Source organism: Drosophila subobscura, chromosome U (genome assembly GCF_008121235.1).
Source record: "Drosophila subobscura isolate 14011-0131.10 chromosome U, UCBerk_Dsub_1.0, whole genome shotgun sequence".
Classification (NCBI taxonomy): Eukaryota; Metazoa; Arthropoda; class Insecta; order Diptera; family Drosophilidae; genus Drosophila; species Drosophila subobscura.
In genome coordinates this window covers 8,160,009-8,183,498 of record NC_048534.1, presented here as the reverse complement: position 1 = coordinate 8,183,498, position 23,490 = coordinate 8,160,009, and the positions used below count along the sequence as shown (strand labels likewise).

The 23,490-nt window shown below is 44.7% G+C and overlaps 5 protein-coding genes across 6 annotated transcripts; 2 read left to right on the top strand and 3 right to left on the bottom strand.

Moving 5' to 3' along the window:
• Positions 1-6,339: 6,339 nt before the first annotated feature.
• On the bottom strand, positions 6,340-13,515 carry LOC117902664 (alpha-tocopherol transfer protein). 2 transcript variants are annotated; one of them, XM_034814194.1, is made up of 6 exons: positions 13,510-13,515; positions 7,414-7,573; positions 7,259-7,353; positions 6,857-7,201; positions 6,614-6,792; positions 6,340-6,563 (listed from the first exon to the last, which is right to left on the bottom strand). In XM_034814194.1, exons 2-6 carry the CDS (start codon positions 7,547-7,549, stop codon positions 6,434-6,436), a joined length of 885 nt encoding a protein of 294 aa, XP_034670085.1. In that variant the 5' UTR covers positions 7,550-7,573; positions 13,510-13,515; the 3' UTR covers positions 6,340-6,433. The 2 variants fall into 2 exon arrangements, with proteins under 2 accessions (XP_034670085.1, XP_034670084.1); XM_034814193.1 differs by lacking the exon at positions 13,510-13,515 and adding an exon at positions 7,886-7,927 and having other exon boundaries at positions 7,414-7,575.
• Positions 10,787-13,012, top strand: LOC117902663 (ran GTPase-activating protein). The gene is made up of 5 exons (XM_034814192.1): positions 10,787-10,995; positions 11,058-11,739; positions 11,800-12,280; positions 12,337-12,513; positions 12,584-13,012. The coding sequence occupies exons 1-5, from the start codon at positions 10,890-10,892 to the stop codon at positions 12,911-12,913; spliced, it is 1,776 nt and encodes a 591-aa protein (XP_034670083.1). The 5' UTR covers positions 10,787-10,889; the 3' UTR covers positions 12,914-13,012.
• A 216-nt stretch (positions 13,516-13,731) lies between the features above and the next one.
• On the bottom strand, positions 13,732-19,616 carry LOC117902662 (DNA topoisomerase 2). Its single transcript, XM_034814190.1, has 5 exons — positions 19,387-19,616; positions 18,140-18,727; positions 17,653-18,076; positions 14,562-17,587; positions 13,732-14,493 (listed from the first exon to the last, which is right to left on the bottom strand). Exons 2-5 carry the CDS (start codon positions 18,692-18,694, stop codon positions 14,140-14,142), a joined length of 4,359 nt encoding a protein of 1,452 aa, XP_034670081.1. The 5' UTR covers positions 18,695-18,727; positions 19,387-19,616; the 3' UTR covers positions 13,732-14,139.
• Positions 19,617-20,179: 563 nt separating this feature from the next.
• On the top strand, positions 20,180-21,897 carry LOC117901892. Its single transcript, XM_034812853.1, has 4 exons — positions 20,180-20,502; positions 20,593-20,936; positions 21,392-21,640; positions 21,701-21,897. The coding sequence occupies exons 1-4, from the start codon at positions 20,433-20,435 to the stop codon at positions 21,872-21,874; spliced, it is 837 nt and encodes a 278-aa protein (XP_034668744.1). The 5' UTR covers positions 20,180-20,432; the 3' UTR covers positions 21,875-21,897.
• LOC117901890 (putative nuclease HARBI1) lies at positions 21,889-23,374 on the bottom strand. The gene is made up of 4 exons (XM_034812852.1): positions 23,145-23,374; positions 22,926-23,089; positions 22,596-22,866; positions 21,889-22,536 (listed from the first exon to the last, which is right to left on the bottom strand). The coding sequence occupies exons 1-4, from the start codon at positions 23,307-23,309 to the stop codon at positions 21,910-21,912; spliced, it is 1,227 nt and encodes a 408-aa protein (XP_034668743.1). The 5' UTR covers positions 23,310-23,374; the 3' UTR covers positions 21,889-21,909.
• Positions 23,375-23,490: the final 116 nt, after the last annotated feature.

The following is a 23,490-nucleotide window of genomic DNA, read 5'->3' as shown; positions in this document are numbered from 1 at the left end:
TATATACATGTACGAGTGTACGGTGTACGGTGTGTAAGTAACGGCAAAAGCTAAAGACACGACATGCAAAAAAAAAACCGAATGCGACGACCACGACAACAACAGCTACATCGGCATCGGGCATCGGCAGCTTGAACGCCATTCGCTGGCTGCTGGCACGTTTGACTCCTGCTGGAACTGGAATTGGAAAATGGAGAAAAGCTTGCAGTGCCGCCGCCACCGCACACTTGTCGGCAGCAGCAACAACAACAACGACAACAGCAGCAGGAATCCACGAGAGAGCACAAGCCAGAGCACCAGAAAAGCCAACTGAGAGCTCCGAAGCTCGATGCACTGCACAGTGGGATCAGAAGCTAAGAAAACTGCTTGCAGAATGTATGTACATATGTGCATAAATTGAGTTCATGGGAAACTAATCGACAGTTACTAACATGACAGTTAAAATAATACGAATAGAAAACAATCAACTTGGTGTAGAACTAATAACAAACACATTACCACACGTTCCGCGTAGTTATCATTAAGCTCGCTCGCCACTCGTGGGGACGAACATTCCGCCCACTGTGCAGGAGCACAAAGTTTGGCTTACCCTCTATGTCTCATTTCGCTTTGGTTTCGTTTCGTGTGTCGTGTCCCCCCCATTCATCCCCGCCGTGCTCCTGCGGCTTCACTTGCTGCTGGATGGGGTCAATTTTGGTGGTGGAATAGCTGCTGTTGTGGGTCTCTGCTCTCTGAAGTAGGCGTTTTTGAATTGCCATGGAGCGCATAAAAAACGGCACACAGTCACATGTACAAGCGAGCGAGCTCACATAAATGTTTGTACATATTATGCTGCCTCGGCTCCGCCCACTTGGCTATGGCACTCTCTGCGAGCATTACCACACACACATAGCCCACATTGCCGCTTCCGCTGGCCATCGTCACCGTTTCCAGTCTCATTTGGCTGGCCATCGCTGGCTTGGCGTTGGCCCTTTAACGGTCCGCTCCAGACTGGAAGAGCCGAGATGTGGATGTGGTCACATCCATTGTTCCATTTTCCAGTGCATAAGTCAATGCGAGATGTTTTAGCCCTGATAAGTCGCTCGATTTGTTTTGGCTCGTATATAATACTCCGCTCTCTCTGTCCCTCTTTCTCTGTAGATATACGTGCGAGTATGTGTCTGTGTATGCGTGAGAGTATCGGTGTGTTTGCTCTGTGCAAAGGATTTCAGAGTGCACAGGTGCATTTACTTGCTGAGCCAGCAGAAATGGCCCCGGATACCTTACCAACCTTCTTCTGTCCTCCGTCGCCGACATCCGCATCCGTTTCTACATCCCCATCTGCCCATCTTGGACATGAGAGTTTTTTTTTGTTCTTTTTTTTTTAATTTGGACATGGTTTTTTTTGTTTTGTGCAAATGTTTTGTCTACGTTGGCCAAACAGATTTTCGTGATATAATATTGCTGCGAGATATGAGCTTTGATTCTCTTTTGTTTGTGCAACAAGTTCGGCTATGCTTGAATGGTGGAAGAAAGGAGGAGAAAGAGTGGAATTTCAAAAATATGGTCCATTTAGGCCATGATGTAATTTCTAAAGTATTTTGGATACTTTTTATTATTATTTTAAATACTTCATTGCACTTATTACACATTTCAACTGAATCCTAATTTTTGTTCACTCAACAATAGCAACTTTTTCTGAGAGATTATTTGACTTAAAACATTTTAATCAATTAATGAAACATTATATTTTTTAAATATTTTTTTTTCAAATTTTCTTCATATAAAGGCTGATAAATGTATCTATAAATGGCTTCTGAACACTTTGTAGCTTCTGCTCACCGAATGGTAAATATTATTCTTTTAAATTTAAAATGTACAATTTTTTTTTAGTTATTTTCATTACGAATTGTACCTTAATATGTATGTACATATATGTATGTACGTATATGTTTACCTCTCTCTGACTTCGTTTGACAAACGCCAATATAAAAGAAAAACTAAAGCACAATAATATTATAAGCTTAGACTTTTTTTAACGGCAATTGAGATTAAGGAAAAGTCGGTCTAGACTTTTATGCATTTTTAAGAACGATTAGAACAACTTCTTATATTTATAAGGTCACTAGCACCTATGAATAAATATAGTAAAATATTAAACAAATGCTTTGGCTAAGCTTTTAAAGGCAAAATATTATAAATTTGATGTACTTCTATATTTCTCACTTTTATCTCACTTTATTCGTTTTTCTCTACAAAAATCACGCATACGAATTTTCAATAACCGAAACTCATTTCCCCAAACGGGACAAAAGCTTGAGAACTATTCTCGTATTTGGCTAACTTGTAAGCCACAAAGTGACCACAAAAAACTTTCATTTGGCTGCTGCTGCTGTAACTGGGTTATCGTTCCCCTTCGGACCATCAGCCCGCAGATCTTATTCCCCCCCCACCCTGTCACACCCATTCTAGACGCAATTGTTGTGTCGAGCAAAAATTGGGAAAGGGCGGGTGGAAAAAAGGGAGTCGGAGTGGCAGTGGGTGGGCCAAGGAGGTATAAAACATGCCAGCAGGAAAAACATAAAACAAAATCAAATCAAGTTTGGTGGGTGGGCATTGGCGGGAGGAGGGTTGGGTGGTTGAGTACTAGTAGTCTTCATTGAAGCTTGTCAAAATTAAATTGAACACAATCGAATTATCCTCTGAATGCTCCATTTGGCTGTCTGCGCTGATTTCTGACAAAAAAGGGGGCCCCCCTCTTTGGGCCCAAGAAGGAAAGAGACCACACACATATTTATACAAGAAGGATTCCCTGATATTGATCAGAGGAGAGTGAAGGAAAGAGAATGAGAGAAGGCAGCCGCACTTGGGCATATTAAAAAGGGTTAAAGGTGTGCAAATATTTATCTGTGGCCAATTAAAAATACTTTTAATAATCAACCCAAGGCGAGTCAGTCACGGAGCAAGCCACGTGCTGCCCAAAAATGTTCTCCAATCTGAATCTCCCAGCCACTATTTGCCTTTAACCATCATGCGGGAAAGTATGCAGTGATTTATTTTCCATCTCTGCTCATTTGCAATCGATTGTACTCGATGTTGCGGCTTCGTCGTTGCCTGGAATTCAAATCCAAGTGCAAATATTTGTACGCGATTCCTTTCAATTGCATTTCAATTGTTGATGATGATGATGATGATGTTGCTGTGGACTCCTCATCTCGCTAGATGATACTGATGACTCCTTCCCGCATCTCGTGCTGCCTGTTCACATGAGAGTCCCAGCAAGCAGGAACTGAACGCAATTGACAATGTTTATTACGGCGGATTAGGCAGCATTACTCGTACGACTTACAGAAAAAAGGACTCCGCTCGTTCTCAGTCGCTGTGATGTGATTGACTGTGCCAGGCGGTCTGGCTGTGCCTGCCACCCTGCAACATGTCTGCCCTGCCACTACACTGTGAAAAATAAACGGAAATCTATTGAAGAACTCAAGCAACGAATAGGAGATCTGCGATAAGCCCAGGAGGTTGTACTGTAAAAATTTTATATATTTTATTTCTAGACTTTTAATCAAATTTCTGCAATATATAAAAACTTTTCCCTCAGTGTCTGGCCGATGTGGTTTCAGATCATCGCTTGGAGTGCCCTCTTTCAGCATGAAGTAAAGTCGTGTTTTATCACAAATAATTTCCGGTAAATCAACAGAAAAATCGATTTGAAATACAACACCAACAAATGCACAAAAAAACGTGGGCAAGCTCCTTGCCTCATGCCTCTCTCCCTCATATCTGCATACCCATATCAATGCCCCCCTTCGTTGCACATCTCAGCGTGAGTGCAGCTCGCTCTGGGGGTCCCTGCTAGGCAATGAAAAATGTCCTCTTCAAGGGGTCTACGCTCGGGTTTAATGACATGCAGAGGAGCAAAAGGATCAGGACCAGAGCAGAACGGAACAGAACAGAACAGACCTTGATTGAAGTCTTTTCTTTGCATGCTAAATTATTCATTCTGTATGTAATACTTCTAATATTAGTTTATATGAAACCGCCACCTGAAAATCATTGATAAAGCATCTCAAATGATTATGCTACATCTTATAAATGTCTGTCCCTTTTGGATGTCTTTATTTCGCTTAATCCACGCTGATTTCCTTGGGCACACATGGAGTCGTTGCCCCAGCAATTTATCAACTTGGGAGGTCGTCGTGCCACTCAGTCTCTTCGGTCGAGCTCGTGGGTGTTCTGTGTTCTGTGGTATCTGTGGTGTCTGTGGTAGCCAGGAGTCATAACGAGCTACCATTTATTCTGTTTACACCTTCGCCTCGGGCAGAAAGACGCACAGAGTCAACAAATTGACAGCAAATATTTCAATTATTCTGCGCTGGACTTTATTTATGAAATCCAAAGGATCCAAAGGACTCACAGACCCCATCCATCCGCGGTTCGACCTCCGCCTAGACCAGTTTATGTCTGTTTACAAATCGCTGGACATAATTTATTTGCTCCCATTGTTTTGGTCCGGCTTCGTGCGCCTGCCAATCGCTGAATGATAAACTGCTTTTGGTGATAAGCCACGATGCCACGGCGTCAGGGGCATGCGAGGGCATCCATGGCCTCAGGGGTGTGAGCGAGGGGTTGTTATTGCTGGACTACCCTTACCAGATCATTAGGAAGCAATTATAGGATTAGGGTTGCATTGCACCCCGCCATTCACGCTCTCCCTCTCTCGCGCACTCTTCGCAAAAATTCGAAGGTCAGGTACATTTACGATCTGTCAGTTGTCAACGAATGTCACTGCGACAGTGTTAACGGACTGTTGACAGCTGAGGCAACGCCCAAAAATGTGTTGTCTGCATAATATGGCTAATTTCAGAAGTGAAGTGCAAATTGGAATTGGCAAAAGTTCTTAAAGGGAAATGATTCACGATGTTTATGGAATATAAAACAGTCTTTCTTTGGTGTTTAGTACGTATCCATGAGTCCACTTATAAGAAATATTTCCCTTGAAATTATTAATTAGTTTGTGTGAAAGATTCTTACGAATTAAATGTTCATTCGTGGGGTGAGACCTGGGGCAAAATTTCTCAGTGTTTAGCGAGAGATTCTACAACTTGAGATTCCCAATCGGGATGTCCCAAACCAAGACATTACTGGAGAAATTAAGTCTAATTATAAGCATATGAAAAATGCATGTGCAGTGTCCCGTCTGAGTGTTTATTTGTCCACTGTCCACTGAAGCCAAACTAACTTTGTGTCCACTGTGTCCACATCCGTTTGTGCCCGGGTCTCTGTGGTGCAGTGCATATTGACAGTTCTGTGTGCCATATGGTGGAGCATAGGATGTGCTCTGCCCTTTTCCACTTTCTTTATTTTTCAATAAAATTCGAATAAATTCAGTTTGCTAGCCATAAATTATGTCCAGTTCTGCCCTGACTCACATAGCAAGAAAGAGAGGGATGCAGATATGCACAGACACACACACACATGTGTTGCCAGAAGCCAACTAATAACGGGACATTGGTCGTGCCTCCCAAAATGTAGGCTATGGGATATGTGCTACTGTCCCCCCCATAAATATTTGCGCAATAAATTTTTTAATCTTGTCGCTTTAATCGCACAAATGTCGCTGCCTTTTATACGCACACACACACAAAGACACGCAGATTATGGACTCCTCAGCCCCCGGCTCGCATCAACCTAGACCTCTCTCTCCCCCCGCAGTGGCAGCAAAATCAATTTCACTATCATTGACCAAAGGCCAAAGCCAAACGAGTGAGGGAGAGCGAAACTTTTTTACTGTTTGTTTGTGAGTTTGGGCACAGACACAGACGGCAACAATTTCCTGTGGGGAGGGTGTGGACGGCAGCTGAGTGGCGGGGGAGGTAAGACAACGGGATTCAATAAAAAATATCAAACATATTTGTAGCGGTCAAAAAAACCTCACACACACCCTGCACGCACATCGTGCTTTCGTTTGCTGGAGTGCAAACATATTTATGGTCTCCGACTGCATTTTATGCGTTGTCCAACACTCAATTACCATAACGGGAAGAGTCCATGCCCCGACAGTTGTCTTTTTGCTAGGATGTGATTTTGCATAGAAAACGCATAAAACGAACATGTCAGCTGTGGTGTGGCGGAAAAGGCTGGAGCTTCCTTGACCGGAACAAATTCAGCTTGCGGGCTCGTTTACTCATTTGATTTGGTTATGCCCGGGCCATATTGTTATTGTCATCGGCCATTGATGGGACCATACAACGATGTGATTTGGTGTGGTGTGGCCGGCAAATGTGCGAAGCATTAACATTTATGTCAGCACTGACCTCAAATTTGTGTGTCCTTAACATAACCTCAAACTGGCCATGAAATTTGGGAGATTTTATTTCTCAAACTTAGCCTACATGAATGATCCTTATTTTCAATATCCAAGTATCAATTTTCCACTGTTTGCATCAAATCAAATCGCATTCGAGTCGAAAATAAAGCCCAGCTGCTCCATGTCCTTCTGCACATTGCTTTCAGTGCTTTGCTCTTTCAGCATGTCCAGCCAGAGCGTGTAAGAGTAGTCATCATGCAAGCCACCATAGCTGAAAGGGACTCATTAGGACTATTCTTAACGAAGTGAAGTTAAACTTACCGCTTGGGCAGGTGTTCGGGATCGATGTGCTTATGCAGGGAACTCATATCACTGCCATGAATGTAGAGCCGCTCTCTCATAGCTGAGTTAAGGAAGGGCTTGAAGATCTTGAACCCTGCATTGAATACCCAGTTCTGGTTCACAATATGCAGCGCAGAGGTACGAATCGGCATGGAGGTCTTCAACAACAAATACAATTATTTCATCATCCGTCATTCATGGCCATCATTTGCTTCCACTTACCACCAACAGAGCAATCATCTTTTGTGCCACGCTGGGACTCAGATGAAGTATATGTTCCAGGCCTAAATCCTTGAGATCAAATATTGCGACACCTCCCATAATCTGAGAGATTGGCTCCAGGCTGCCCAGCTCCTGCAATACAATGGTGGCCCTAAAAATATCATCAACGGTGACGCGATTGGGGCGCCACAATCCGAATCGATATATGATTATGCGGTGGCCGTGCTGGTCGCGATATGGCGTCACTGTCAATATGTCCGAATCGCCCAAGTGTCGCAGATCTAGAGGGCGAACCTTCTCGTAGTAGCCCTTGTTGTGTTCGCGAAATTTATAATAACTGCAGAGCTGTAAAGTATAATTAAATAACATTTAAATCTTCTACATGATGAATTCTTTACTAACCAATCGATAGCTGTTTTCGATCTTCCAGTAGCGTGCACGTAAAAACTTCTCCAGATATTTGTCATCGTTGCGATGCGGTTGGCACTCGTTTCGCTCTGCAGTAAAATTGTTTGTTTAGTTTTGAGTTGGAACCAGAAGAGTTACTTGTTACCCACCCAAAATATAGCTACGAAATTGTTCGATGGTTTGTTTCTTGGTCTTTGTGCACTCGCCCTGTTGGCTGGCAATGAGGCGAATGTGTTCAGGCACCTCCTCCTCGGAGACGTTTAGCTTGTGTTCAACGGCAGGCATGGCTCGCGTTCTGGTGCTGCTCGTCTGAAAAATATAGAGGTGGGAGTAACCCTTAATTAAAATTTAACTGTTAAAGGGTGTCAAGGTTTAGAAACTCTAAAACAAATGACGACACAATACCAGCTACAGGCACAAAAATTAAAGAAATTAAACAAACGTAAAGCTCTGCCTTAGGCCACATAACATTTTACTTGAATGCAATTAGCCTCACGTGTCTCATTGTTAGCCACATTTGAGAATTTGCAGCTCTGCTCCCATCCCACCAACTGTGTTTGGTGGGACTTTATTTATTTGTGTAAGAATTATGGGTTCCTTTACCATTAGAACGTTTTTTGTTTGTAACGCGATCCGCTCGACTTCAGTTTGGAAACTTGAATCAGTCCAAAAATTGTTCAGTCTCCTGCAAAATGTTTTCTGTCGTTACACATGTACGAACATATGTAAATATGTATGGGAATCATTGAATATTAAGTATAAAGAGTAAACAGAACCAAACTGAGCTGCGATAGCGGAAAAGAGACAGCAGCGAGCGACTGTCAAACGAGCGATTATCGCCGGATGGAGCTGCTCCGATGCTCCGATGCCCCTGGTCCCTGGGACTGAACCTCGAACCGAACGATTATATTTTGCCCAATATATACGCAGCAGGCCCTGATAAGCCGGCCAGCCCACCAATGTGTGTCTGCTAATCAGGTCGGTGGGGTCGGTGCAACGTCAAAGCTGATACAACGATGCGACCCCAGCACGTACCCCACAGGTGGATGATACCCGTACACCCATCTCAAAGTGCACACACACAGCTGAAGATGTGCAAAGTACCTCTGTGAATATTTCAAATATATTCAAGAAATTACAACTAATTACATGGTTCACATGTAAACGCCTACAAACATTAACACTAAAAAGCCCTAATGACACTTAACCCACTAACTGCAGGCGGTATGCAGTTGCCCCCATCACACACACACACACGCATAGATCCGTGGCTTAAGTGCTAATGAACTCCTCCAGTTAGAGTGATTGCTGATTGTCTCCGCACTGGCAATTAATTACAAGCACTGCTCAACAAAATGCTGAATAATTTACACTCATAATTGCTTATAATTGTTAGACTCTATTTATAATGGCCTCGAAGTCAACACCCGACAAATACAAGTTGTGGGATCTCCACTTTCATTACCAGTTGCTGATCTGCTACACTTTGTTGTTATTTTATGTATTATTTAATTGTATTTCTGGTACTGCCGCTTATCACGCCAAGTGGAGCTTGCTTCTAGTGGAGCTCCACTGTTGAAACTGAACTGAGCAAAAGATCGTACAGAACAAAACGTTTTATGCCCCTACACACAGAACTCTCGACACAAAACAAAACACAAAAAAATATTAAATTTTAAGAACCAGTTGTAACGAAGCCACCATGGGAATCTTCCATCAGATGAGATTCCTCTAGGAGGGTAAATAATAAAGTCCGTTTGCTGTTTTAAGGTCTTGCTTGTGAAGAGAGTGGAGTGTCATGCGATGCAGCTCCCTCTCTGCGGAGCGGTTAACAGAAAGAGAGAGTGAGAGAAGAGACAAAACCCTATGCACATCATGCGTAAGTTCAATGAGCTGCGGTGACGTCACGCAAAGCTACAGAATATTCTTTGCTTTTGCAGCGAAACGGGTTTCAGCTTAACAGAGAAAATTGCAACAGGAGCGGCGAAATTATGTATGTACGTTGATGACGTTGCGCAAGGTCAAGGTGCTAAACAAAACCTGTTCTATTTGGCCATGGCTTTGCTTGTAACCTTCGACCAAACTGACGATGATTTGCATTGATTGCCGTCTGTCTAACTGCAAAATGCAGGTGGTTAATTCAAATAAAGTTACACGATAGACTTAAAATGCAAGCGTTAAATACACTTTGCAAGTAACAGTACTTGTCTTGACTGTGGAAGTGTAAAATTTCTTAGAACCCGAAGCGAACAGAGCAAAAATTAGTTCAATGACTTTAGTTTAGGAGAATATCCTTTATTCGTGATGAGGACTCCATCGATGCTTAGATCGGGCAGATCAGCCAAGGAATTTATTTAGATTTTGGAATTTCTTCGAACGTCAGTAGCTTCATGTTGCGAATACACAGTCCCGGCTGGGCTGCAGCACAATTTGTTAAGTTTTATTCCGTTTCCACCAATCCAAAAAGGCTGCAGAAGTTCTTCTTCTCAGACATTCGCAAATTCTCAAAGAGAACTGATGGTCTTTAAGTCATTATTTCAAGCTTCGGCATGTGCAAAAGATATTCTTATATTTGATTGCATATTAACAATACTCGAATCTATAGAATAAATTCTTGTTTCTTTCCCGCCAAAAGGGGCTTACACAATGATGTCGGTGTTTTCTTCGTTGATAGCCCTCCTCCGCCGCTAATACATGAGCCAACAATCCCACTATAAGCAATCTCCTGCTTGGATTTTTTATTAAGTTTTATGAAGTGTTTATTTACTTTTCACAAATTTTCAAAAAGTTAACGGAGTACTAGGCTTTAGTGGGTTAAGTTCGTGATTCGTGATGATGGTATTTATTGATTATTTATTTTGCAATCTATCCAATGAAAAAATGTAATCAAAACCAGCTAATCTTATGAGAAACTGTTTAATAAATTAAATAAAATTATTGTTTTAGAGCTGAGACTCCTAACTAGCTATTAATATTATATAGAACATCAAAGTCGAGGAATATGATTTAAGAATTATGGTATATTTGTAAAATGAGAAGGTTTATTTTGGTATATTTTATCGATATATATATTATATTTTTAGGACTGGGAAAACAACGATAGTGAAAATATTATAGGTATCCTAGATTACCCTAGGAACAATAGCTATATGTTTAGGACTAAAAATAGTGATGTTTTTGCAGAGCTTGTAAGTATATTAACGGCAGTTAAGATATCTAACATAAGAAGATACAGTAAAACTGTAATTCTCTGTGATAGTCAAGGCTCTGAAGAGCAATGAATCAATTTCATACCAAACAGACGAAATCCACCTCAACATGGAAAATTCCCTCACGATACTTCCTACATCCACTTTTGTTAACTAAAAAAAATATACCCTATATATATATTTATTTCGATCCTGTGGTATCGCAAAATCATATGAATATATTGATATTTTGGAAAAAAAATCACGATATAAATTTTTTTTTTAAATATCGATATATTGATATTTTGATATATATTTGGCAACCCTAATATTCTAGCGCCCATTTTTTTGCGAGGTTAATGCGAATTTTGCAGCCGGCGTCGTCAATTTTGAGAATAAGTACAGTTCTAGGTCATTATTTAAAAAATTGTTGAATCATGTCGATTTCGACCTTTAACTTTGCGAGCATGGCGGCACAAATTACAGAAGAACAGGGCATATCATTCCAGGACAAAGCTAAAACCTGGGACTCTGCATCGGATGGTGAGTGGGAACGACGCCAAACATTGTAAACCGAAATGAACGCTCTCTCTATTGTTACACAGTTCAGGAGGTGGTGGATGCACTCAACAACCAGTCATCGGTTCATTTTCTGAACCTTGATGGCAACACGCTGGGAGTGGAGGCAGCCAAAGCCATTGGCGAGGCCCTGAAGCGTCATCCGGAGTTCCGCAAGGCGCTGTGGAAGAATCTGTTTACGCGCCGTCTTAAATCAGAAATTCCAGAGGCCTTGCAGCACCTTGGAGCCGGTCTGATCGAAGCCAAAGCTAAACTGACGGTTTTGGATCTGAGCGACAATGCCCTTGGCCCCAATGGCATGCGCGGATTGGAAGTATTTCTGCGATCGCCAGTCTGCTACTCGCTACAGGAGCTGCACCTCTACAACTGTGGCCTTGGCCCCGAGGGTGGTGCCATGCTGTCCAAGGCTCTGATCGACCTCCATGGCAATGCGAGAAAGGCAGGAACGCCGCTCCAGCTGCGTCTCTTTGTGGGCGGGCGTAATCGCCTGGAGGATGCTGGCGCAAAGGCCCTGGCCAAGGCATTCGCCACTCTGAAAACGTTACAGGAGATTGTCCTGCTGCAGAACTCGATCTATTTGGAAGGTGTTAAGGCTCTGGCCGACTCATTCAAGGCGAACCCACATCTGCGTGTGCTGAACATGTACGACAACACCCTGAAGTCCAGGGGCGCTGATGAAATCGCAGAAGTGATTAAAGGGCTGACAATGTAAGTGTGGAATCCTCGCTAATGCAATTATTTATTCAACCTGAAACTTATGCCATGCAGGCTGCGGGAGATCCACTTTGGCGACTGCCTTATAGGCACGAATGGCGCCTATCAAATTGCCGAGGCTCTGGAGAACTCAAATAACGACATTGAGGTGATTGATCTGAGCTCCAACGAGATCAACTCTGATGGCGGCCTGGTGCTGGTTTCGGCCATACAGAACAAACCCAAGCTGCGTGTTCTCAACATTGATGGAAATTGCTTTGGCCAAGAGGGCTGTGCGCAGATCATTGAGCAGATGTCCACGTACCCGAATGCCGCTGCTCTGCAACCTTTCGAAGAGGATGAGGACGAGAATGACTCGCAGGAGTCCAGCGAGGAGGAGGAGGAAGAGGAGGAACAGGGTGATGAGTACGATGATGGGAATGACGAGTACGACGAGCATGAGCACGCCAACGATACGACCGAAGAGGCCGACGAAGATGAAGAGGAGTATGCTGAGGAGACCGCCTATCTAACCACCAATGCATACACCACAAAGGTTCGTTGCACCGACTCGGTTGTTTCTATTCTTCTTTAATCCATCTCTCTATGCAGCTATTCAACGAATCGACAAACTCCAAGGCGAGCGACACCTTTGCCATCGGCAACAAGCCGCCCATTACGTTCTGCAACCCCGAACAGTTCTGCCTGAGCCAGACGCCCTGCTCTCTGCAACAATTCGAGTCCCTCGACGAGGAGAACAAGCTGCAGGCCCTGCAGGGGATTATAAATGTGAGTTGAGCCTTTGCAATGTGATCGCTGACGCACCTTTTACCTTTCACTTTGCCATTTTCCTGCACAGCAATTCACCGATGACAACCATTTGCTGCTCCTCGTCTTTACCACCCTGAAGTGCGCGCATTTGTCGCAACTATCTCAGCCGGCTCTAGAGCTCGCCGTTTCCCTCTTCCAGGCCACCTTCGACTATGCCGTAAAAACCAAGCAGGAGACCCGTGTCCTTAACTATGTCCTGAAGCAGTTGGGCCTGTTGCGGAGCGAGGAGACCTTCAAGACGGACTACGATGTGAAAAGTTGCCGCCACGCCCTGCGCGAGGCACTGCAGAAACCCGAGTTTGCTAATGACAGCATTAAGAAGTCATTTAAACTATATCTCGATAACGTCGATGCATAAACTTGTCCTAAAATAAACCCTTCAAATCAGTATATGTAAATGTGAAAATGTGTAAAATTCCACTTCGTTGGTGAAGAAAATATATGCGTGTATGACGGCCATAAATGTTTAAACTTTAAAGAATTCGTTTTATAGCCGGTATTCGAAGAGTAAATAGGGTATATTTTATTTGTGCTCGAAAGTGGATGCAACATCAATATCAGTCTGTCCGTTCGCCTTGTTTGTCGGTTAGTGCTCAGAGACTATAAAAGCTAGAGCCACCGAATTTTGCATCCAGACTGCTGGGATATCACACTGTCACAAGCGTTCTAATTTCGACCCATTTCTAATTTCAGTAGTGAATGACTACACCTATCAGATCCCCTAAATAGGTTCAGATTGGATCATTATACCAGAATTCATGTCCAGTGGCTGCCCCCCACCCCATCCACCACTATTGTTTATTTTTGTTGCCCATTCTCTCTCGCTGCCTCGTGAAGTGTGCGGATCTTAGGAGGGGAGCGAGCTAAAAGAGCGTGTTGGCGGGAGAAGCGATGTAGATGACGTATGTAGAAAAAATTGTAAAATGTATAATTCGAAAAAAAATACATTCATACATATGTATGTATGTAAATATATGCTGACTGAGTACCGGGTATAAAAGATGTGACGCGTACGAAGCGTCTCACACGGTCCTCCCCGTTTATGATTAGCCATGCCCAAAGGTGACCGTTTAGGTATGTAAAAGGTTTCAAGATATTGTGTTTTAATCTAATAAGCACCTAATTTTTAACCAAGTAAAAATCAAAATGTTCCTTTAGGAATGGACAGGAATAATGAGCAGTTAAATTGGGTAAAATTGATTTATTTACATGAAAAAATGGTATGAGTCTAAGAACTATGTTTATAAAACATGTTAATACAGCGAGATAGTACGTGTTTATGCTTATTCCTGCTGGTGGATTATTCACTGCTCTCCGACTGAGAGCAGCTACAGTAGACGAATGTAATGAAGTGGGTTGTTACCTAAAATACAAATTAAAACACCAAAAATAAACACTGTTGATGGGGATAGCAGGGATGAAGAAACAAAGGGGGCTTTCGAGAGCAGAGTGGACAGGACAGAAGAGGATAGGAAGGACAGGACTGATTCCAGTCTCCGAGATGCTTGCCAAATACTTTTCATAGAATTATGCGAAACCTTGGAGACCTTGAAACGATTTTCGTGCGTGTTTCTCTCGATTCTCTTAGATATCAAAGTCGGAATCATCATCATCATCATCTACAATGTCATCTTCCTCATCGCTTTCGATGACGGCACGCCTCTTCTTTGGCGGTGCCTTCTTTTTGGTTCCGCCACTGCTGTCCTCGTCGCGTGTGCGTTTCACCGGACGCTTAATGGGTGAGTCGTCGTCGCCTTCATCCTCGCCGCTGCCAGCTTCCCCGTTGGATGCCGCAGCAGCGGCTTCCTCTTCATCGGAAAAGAGGGAACTGTAATCGATCTTCTTGCTTGCCGCCCTGCGACCAGGCCGCACGGCACGCGGCTCCACAACATCCAAGCATTCGACATCGCTGTCATCCGATAGCGCAGCTTTCTTGGCCTATAAGGAAAATACACATTAATAAATAAATGGGAATTGTGTACAAATCTCCGCTGTATCGTGCTCACCTTGGCCTTGCTAAAATCAAGTTTTCCCTGCTTCAGGGCGCCACCATTTTCCTTCTTCTGGCGTGGTTTTTTCTCGGCTGGTTCCTTCTTGGCGGCCGGTTCCTTTTTGACGGCTGGTGCCTTTTTGGCCTTGGGTGATGTCTTTGGTCCAGCCTCGACCAGAGCATCGAACTCGTCCACCTCCTCACCGGCCTTGGCTTCACCCGGTTCGGATTTGACCGCTTTGCCTGTTGGCTCCTTCTTGACCTTGGCCACCTTGGCCGCCAATGCCATTTTCTTGACAATATCATCGGTTACCTTAAACTCGACATGCTCACCCTCTGGATCGGGGAAAATTTCCCCGGTGGGTGCCGCCGCCGAGCCCTTCACCTTCCTACCCTTGGCCGTGGTAGGCTTCTGGCTCTTCATGGCCTTGGATGTCTTCAGATTGATGCCCTGCTCCTCGAGGCGCTCCTTCTCCTCAACTTCGTTCAACTTCTGCTCCAAAGCATCGAGATCATCCAGCCAGAGCATCGGCGGAGTCCGCTTGCGCAGGTTCTCCAGCTCGCTCAGCTTGTAGTCGCGCTGCTTGAGCAGCTCGTTCTTCTTCTCCTCGGTCAACATCCACATGGACATGCCCAAGAGGTAGTCGAACTTCTTGACGTCCGTTAGCTTCTTGAAGGCTTTGTCGGGATCAACCTCCTTTTTGACATCCTTCTTGCTGCTGCTGGCAACCGCCTGTTCGCCGTTTTCATCCTCCTCGTCCTCGTTCTCGTTCTCCGCTTCGGCATCCTCCATCTTGATGCGACGCTGCCACTCCTTGACCGGATCCGGGCGATAGCCACGCTTCGTCAGCTCATCGCACATGGCCTTGCGCTGCTTGTTCTCCACCACCAGCGTCTTCTCGCACTTTTCCAGAATGAAGCGAGCCTGGTCGCTCAGTCGGTCCGCCTGCGCCGTCAGCTGACCCACCAAATAATCCTTTCTACGTTGGTAATACTCCACGCGCAAATCGTAGAACTCCTTGAGCACATCGGTGGATGAGGCGAAGCGCCTCAGGCAGTTGTTCTTATCGAAGGCGTGCATCTGGTTGATGGAGAGAGTGGAGCTCAGCTTGAACACGCGATAGAATCCCCCCTCCTCGGATCGAATGCGATTGAACTCCCCGGGGGCGAAGCTGATCACGAAGCGGACTGTGGTGTCCGTGTGATATTCACGATACTCGGCCACAATGGCCTTCACCTTCTCCGTGCCATTCGAGAGCGGCTCGAGTACGTTCTCCTTGTAGTTCTGCGTCCAAACACCGACTGGGAGTTCGGTGATCTCGATTCGATCGCCGTGTAGCATCTGTATGTTGCCGGTGTGCACGTAGCGTCCGTCCGAGATGTATTCCATGCGTCCTTGGAAGTTCTTGTACCACGGATGCATCTGCACGGGATCCTCACCGTTGATCATGCGCCTCAGATTCTTGGTAATTTCGCGGGGATTGTAGTTCGCTATCTTGGTGGACCAACCGGTGCCAATGCCCTCGGCTCCGTTCACCAGAACCATCGGTATAACGGGCAGATACCACAATGGCTCGATCCTCTGGCCATCATCCTTCTGATACTCCAGCAGCGGATCGTCCAGCGGGTGGTAGATGAGGCGCGTCAGCGGCGACATTATTGTGAAAATATAACGAGCGCTGGCACAATCCTTGCCGCCCGTCAGCCGAGTACCGAACTGACCGCGCGGTTCCAGCAAGTTGATGTTGTTGGAGCCGACATAGTTCTGGGCGAGGTTCACGATGGTCATCTGGAGGGAGACCTCGCCGTGATGGTAGGCCGACATCTCCGCCACGGAGCCAGACAACTGGGCAACCTTCACCTCGCGTTTGTCGTTGCGCTTGAAGCAGGTGAACATAACCTTGCGCTGGCCCGGCTTAAGGCCATCCACCAGGCTGGGAATGGAGCGTTCGTTGTCTGCGTTGGAAAAGAGCACCAGTTCGAGATTGATAAAGTCCGAGTAGCTGATGTGTTTGGTGCCCTTGGTGTAGAGGTAGCGCTCTGGCAGACCCAGCTCCCGGCGACGCTTGACCTCGTCCATGTGATTGGTGAGCCAAACCTTGCGCGACTCGATGTGCTTGCGAGAGAAGGCCATCATGATGTTGTCGTCGTCCACCTGTCCGTCGTACTTGAAGAGTATGCGATGGCGCTCCATGTCCTGGAAGTACTCCTTCGCCTCCTTGGAGGTCGAAGTACCCAAACCTTTGTAGTACTTGACGTTGTAGGTGTGATGATTGGGCGTATCCATCTTCCACTCCTCGAACTCTGGCATCGAATAGAACGAGAGCTCCTCGTTCTTTTTGGTCACCTTCACAATGGGCGTGATGAACTCCTCGAGGAAGGGCAGGCGCAGCAGCTCCGGCCAGTTGGTGTGCACAAAGTTGATCAGCAGACCCTTGATGTGGGAGCCATCCTGATCCTGATCTGTCATGATCATAACCTTGCCGTAGCGCAACGTCTTCAGGTCGTCCTCGGTCAGATATTTCTTCTTGTACTGCAGACCGATGATCTTGCACAGATTGTTGATCTCGGCGTTCTCCGACAGCTGCTTGAAGTTCGCCTCGCGCACATTGAGCAGCTTGCCGCGCAGTGGGAACACGCCGTAGTAGTTGCGACCAATCACGCCCAGGCCGGACACAGCCAGCGACTTGGCTGAGTCTCCCTCGGTGAGGATGAGTGTGCAATTGATTGAGTTCTTGCCGCCCGCCTCGTTGGCATCCTCCAGCTTGGGTATGCCCTTAATCTTGCTCGACTTTTTACCCCCTGTCTTGGCTATATCATTCTGCGCCTTGAACTTGGCCCAGGCCAGCACAGACTCCACAATGCCGGACTTGGAGAGGCTCGAGATAAACTTGTCGGACAGCGTGCACTTGGAGCCAAAGCCCTTCGACTGCAGTGTCATGTTTTCCTTCGTTTGCGAGTCAAAGGTGGGATTCTCGATCAAACAATTCACGAAGATCCACAGATGATTGCGCACCTGGAAGGGCTTGATGTTGATGCCGCCTGGCGGAGAGAGAAAATGAAGCATTAAATACTGCAGCTCGATGGCATCCCAGTGCGTGCCTTACCTTTGTTTTTCTTCTTGAGCACCTCAATGAGCTGCTTGATGACATTATCCACAACATGATCGACATGTCTGCCGCCCTTTGTGGTGGCTATGGAGTTCACAAACGACACCTGCTGGAAGCCACGATCGGAGGGACAGCAGGCCACCTCCCAACGCTCGTTGGCCACCTCGTGTACGATTTTTATCGGCTGACCGCTGTCATCGTCCTGGTTCTTCACGTGCAGATCGATGTAGTCCTTGAAGTTCCTCACTGTCAGTTTGGTGCCATTGAGGAAGACGGAGACGCCCTTCGAGGAGGCAGCCACATCGAATGCACGACGCGACATCAAAGCCACAATATCCTCGTCCAGTCGCTCCATCTTGAACTTGGCCAGATCCGGGCTGAATGTGATGCGGGTAAAGTCGGTGCCGTTAAAGTCTTTAATCTGCGGAAGAGAATATTTGAGAATTTATGCCTAAAGACTGAGAGGAGGAGCTACACCACATACCGTCACATCCGAAGCCTTGGACATGTTGGCTCCCCAGGTCTGCTTGAAGTTCTTTTTGTACTGCTTTGTGGCCGTTTCGACGGTGAAGCTGGTGGAGAATATGTTGCAGAGCTTCGCTCCGTAGCCATTACGGCCACCGGTGACCTTTTTCTCATCGTCATTGTAGTTGGACGAGGTAAGCAGATGGCCAAAGATCATCGTCGGCACATACATCTTTTGCTCCTTGTGCATGGTCACGGGAATGCCCTGGCCATTGTTCCAAATGGACACAATATTCTTCTCCGGATCAATGTCAATCTTGATGGTGTTCATGGCCTTGTCGCGCTGCTTGTTGTCGGCGGCATTGACCAGAATCTCATCGAATATCTTGTACAGGCCCGGCACGAACGCAATCTCACGCTGGATCATGCGCGTCTTCTCAAAGTCGTACACCCACATCAGTTCCTTGGTGAACTCCACGGAGCCGATGTACGAGTCCGGCCGCAGCAGAATGTGCTCCAGCTGCGACTTCTTCTGGTACATCTGCTCAATGGACAAAGCGCTTCCATTCTCCATGACGCTGCTCTTGCTCGGGCTGCTGTAGTTGTGCTGTTTGTGGTAAGAAAATTATGTTTCATTATTTATTGTTTAGTCAAGGGTCGTCTAATATCTTAAACAACGGAACTGTACCCCGTAGTCCTACGCTACGCTAAAGAGAATTGCGATAAACCTTCCTCAAGCAACGCGCGCGAGGGAGCCTTTCGTGCCCGGCACGAAATCGTAAGGATTAGCAACTATGAGTATTAGCAAACTATCTATGGAAAGATTTATGTTGTATTGTTGTTACTGTACCAGACGACGCGCTTACGAGTCAGCACAACAACCCTGGCTTTGGCGGCTATTGTGTGTTCGTGCCGGCCCCTTCCGGCATTTGCCGATCTAAGCAAAACTAAGTTATACCATATCGATTTGCCCACATTTTGATATTCGCAATAAATACCGCCAGACGGCAAGCATACATACTTTTACTTGTGGTGCAGCGCGAGTGGTGTGTGGGAACATTAAGGTACAGCGCAATGCGAACTGCATTGATGTCTATACCGGCAGCGCCATTTTTAATTTGCAAGCAAAAAAAAAAAACAAACGACGCTACCAAAAAAATTATATTCTACACATGAAGAGCAGCACGTGGAGATTTCTCCATAGCCTCTGTTCGCTGGTCAGAGTTAATCGCAGTTATGTTTAAAACTTTCTATGACCCGGCTTACCTTATTAATTAGTTGCGAGGCTTTTTGTAGTTGCTGCCGTCGAAAAAGACTCCACGGCGAAAACTGATCTTTCACACAAAGTAGAAGACGACGCACTACAGTTTTCGTTATGTATGCGCGGCCAAGCTTCTACTGGCCTTGGAAATCTGATTAAACTTATTTATAATATTAAAACATTTATAAACCTTAAAACACTCGAAATACACAACCCAGACGACCGACCGATTAAACCTTAAAAACAGTGCGACCTCGAGATTGTCGACAATAAATACCGTCAGTGCCTCGAAAATATACCGGAATATACTTTTTCGTGTTCAAAATATACCGTAAAATACCGTCGGAATTCATGTTCTTCGACTTTGATGTTATATTTGATATTACTAGCTAGCAAGGACTTTTAACTCTGAAACAATGGTTTAATCCGATTGAAGAATCAATTTGGCTTATTGTAAATACTTTTCTTTGGTGGACTTGTATGAGCTTATATTTTACAAATTTGTATTTGAATTTTTCATTCGAATCACCGCTTCTGGAAGCAAGGGAGCCTTGTCTACAGTATGTAAATGTATATAAATTATTTAAAGAGACACAAGTATCATTGAAAATTAAATATTAAAATAAATTCTATTGTTTTCATGAAAATTGCTCAAAGCGTGGGAACATAAGTAAATATTATAAGCTCGGTAAATAAGCTAAGTAAATATTCAAAAACCAAAAATTTGGTATATATTTCTTTAGTTCGTGGAACGTTACTAACACAGGCATACAAATCAGCTGTGTTTTGTAAACATGCGTACTGCAGTGGGAGTTTGAAATATAAACTGCTTAAGGCGGCCTTCCACTATAGAATTTGTTGGAAAACATCTTGTCGAAAATTAATTTCATTTGCCCACCAACTAGTGCGAACATTGGCACGAACACAACGAAGGTAGAATCATTTCTATTCTCTTGGAACACAACATCGAACATGAAATGTCGAACCGAACATTACCACCAACGACGACCACCCGCTTTAGGCCATCCACGATAGACTTTGTTTGGAAAACATGTTGTGTTCGACGAAATGGTTCTATCTTCGCTGTATTCGTGCCAACGTGTTCGTCAATGGATGGCAAGGTTGGCACAAACATCATTTGTAAACATTATTTTTCTTGTGTGAACACCTTCATTAAATGTCATTTAAAATGTCAAAACAATTTCTGCAAGAATTTATACATTGCCTGAAAAACGAGCCAGCGCTGTGGCAAGCTAAAAGCGATTCTTATAAAAATAAAAATTTAAGACACAAATCATGGGAAAAGCTCTTAAAAAAATTTAAACAAATTGATGAAGAGGCAACTGTTGACACGGTGAAAAAGAAAGTCAATTCGCTGCGTGCGACATACAGACGCGAGCTGTACAAAATAAAACGAAGCGAAGATTCTGGCGCTGGAGTGGATGATGTATACAAGCCAAGCATCTGGTATTTCAGCGAGTTGCATTTTTTATACGAGCAGGAGTCCGATGTTGATGGAATCAATACCTTCGATGACGGCCCGGAAATGGAAATAGTAAGTATTTTCAGCATAAATATAAATTGTTTATTTTCAAAAAGCACAGTGTGAATTACAAAGTGCAATTTATAAAAAGTACAATATTAAATGCGATCATTCTGCCAAGGCACTGTTCCAATTGTGTTGAAATAGTCGCGAAACTTCTCACGAACTTCTTTCGCATCTTCGCCACAATCATGAAGAAACTATTAAGGAGGTCTCGTCGGCTAAATTAAGAAAATCGTGCCACCGACGAGCCCTCCTTTATAGTTTCTTCATGGCCACAATTGCCACATATTAATGGCTCCAAATCGTCCATTCTCCGGTCGGCCTGCAAAACTCCTCCAGGTGTATTGTCGGGATCTGCTGCACCTCGCAAATATACTGATCCCTTCTTTTTCGACCAATAAGCAATGGGCATCTAAAACAGTAGAATTATAAACCCGTTATTGATTGAAAATTGTTTTTTCTAGCCAAAGGCCACTAAACGCAAATGCGATGAAGGAGCTGAGCTCCTGCGAAAGGCAGTCGCGCACGTGGACAATATCAGCGCAAAAAAAACAAGAGATGACGCTGATATTTTCGTTGAAGGATGGGCTGTCATGTACAGGCAGATGTCAAAGGAGCAACAGCTTTTCGCAAAGAAAGGAATTGACGAGCTCCTTATGCAAGGCCAATTGAACATGCTTACTTATCGAGGAGTATCAAGTATCAATTCACATGCAAGTACCTTTAAACAGTTTATTTTAACAGTAATAAATGAAAACTCCCTTTTACTACAGTCAAACGCTTCAAAAGGGCGTAATACGTCATCCAGGCCGATCTTCCCATATTGGGATGAGCTACTCAGTAAGCTGCCGGAGCCTGAAGCAACAGCGACCGAGGTGGAGATAACCAATCTGCTGTTCTCTAAGGGGCAGCCTTATGCCCAGACGGAGCAGCCATCCGATTATTAAATAAACTCGTTGTATATTTGAAATGTATTTGTGTATTAATGAAGTACACCAGCAGATTCATTCTGCCCAGGTACTGACCCAACTGCAGAGTTAACAAAGTCCTTAATAGTATTTCTAACATGTTTGGGAAAGTCCTGGACACGACCACGAAAGGATTCAGCAGCAGGGTCTGCTGGACTTTGCATTAATGGGCTTTCAACCCTGGCGCCATATTCTCTTGGGCTTACTCGCATCAAATAGTTGTGAAGATAGCAGCATGCCACTATTACATTTTGCGCTCTGTCTGGGCCACAGCGTAAAGAGTCTTGAACAGCCATCCACCTATTGCTAAGAATTCCGAATGCCTTCTCAATGCAACGACGAGCTCGACTTAGCCGGTAGTTGAAAATCCTTTCAGCTTTGGATAGTTTCCTGGCCCCATATGGTTTCATTATGCGCTTGTGCAACTGAAAGGCCTCATCCGCAACCATATAGTATGGAGTACGTACTCCCTGCAGCATGCTATCCTCCGGAAATGCGACATTGCCCGATAAAATTGCTTTTCCAAGCGAACAATGTGAAAAGGCGGTCATATCGGTCTCACTCCCGTAAGCCCCAACGTCGATGTAGGTGAACCTATATGAGGCGTCACAAACCGCCATAAGCATAATTGAGTGCAAGCCCTTTAGAAGAAAGGAAACGGTTAGTTATATGCATATGTTGCCTGAGGTAATTGACTTACTTTAGAATTGTGAAATGCGTTGCCACTATTGGGTGGTGCCCTGATTGCTACGTGCTTTGCATCGATAGCACCAATGCAGTTTGGAAAGTGCCATTGCTCCATGAAATCTGTGGCCCACTTGAGCATGTTCTCAGAGTTCCATTTCGGAAACTCTCCGTGCAGCGCAGTGCTGATAGCGTGAGACACCAGATCAATTGTTCGGCCCATGTGTTGCTTGCTTATCCGATAGGTCGAGCCAACGTGACACTGTAAGTCTCCGGTCGCAAAATACCTAACACAAACGATCTAGTGAGTACTCATGCTATAGTCATAGACTTGCAATAGACCTACTCAAGTGCAATGGCTAATTTAGCTCTGAGTGGAATGGCGTCCGGGCGTGAGTTGCGCTTCGGCACTAAATGTGGTTCCACCAATGAAAATAGGCTGTTGAACTCGCTTTCGTTCATATTAAAGTTCTGGTAAAACATTGACGGGTTCTGCACCATATTCTGAAACTATGAAATGTTTATTTCATGTGAAACCAGAGATATTAATTAATACAATACGCACATCATTTTGAAACCTTCCCTTTTCTTTCCTCAGCTGCAAGTAAGGGTTCACCCAACAATTGGGGCGTCTCCGTTTGCTCTGACCTTTTATATTTGACTGATCTTCATTTTCTTTTGCAGCAACATATGCCGCCAATATCACTAATACTTCATCGTCAGAGTCCATTTTTTGCCTTTTTAAATTTCCATTGCATTTTTCACATTTTGCGCTGTTTACAAAAAACAGCTGATTCGTGAGCCTGTTTTAGTTACGTTCCACATCAACGAAATATCTAGCAAATTCCTGGCTAGAGTTTTTCGCTGGTGCTGGAGACCCGCCTTATATGGCGAATATATGTCCTGTCTAA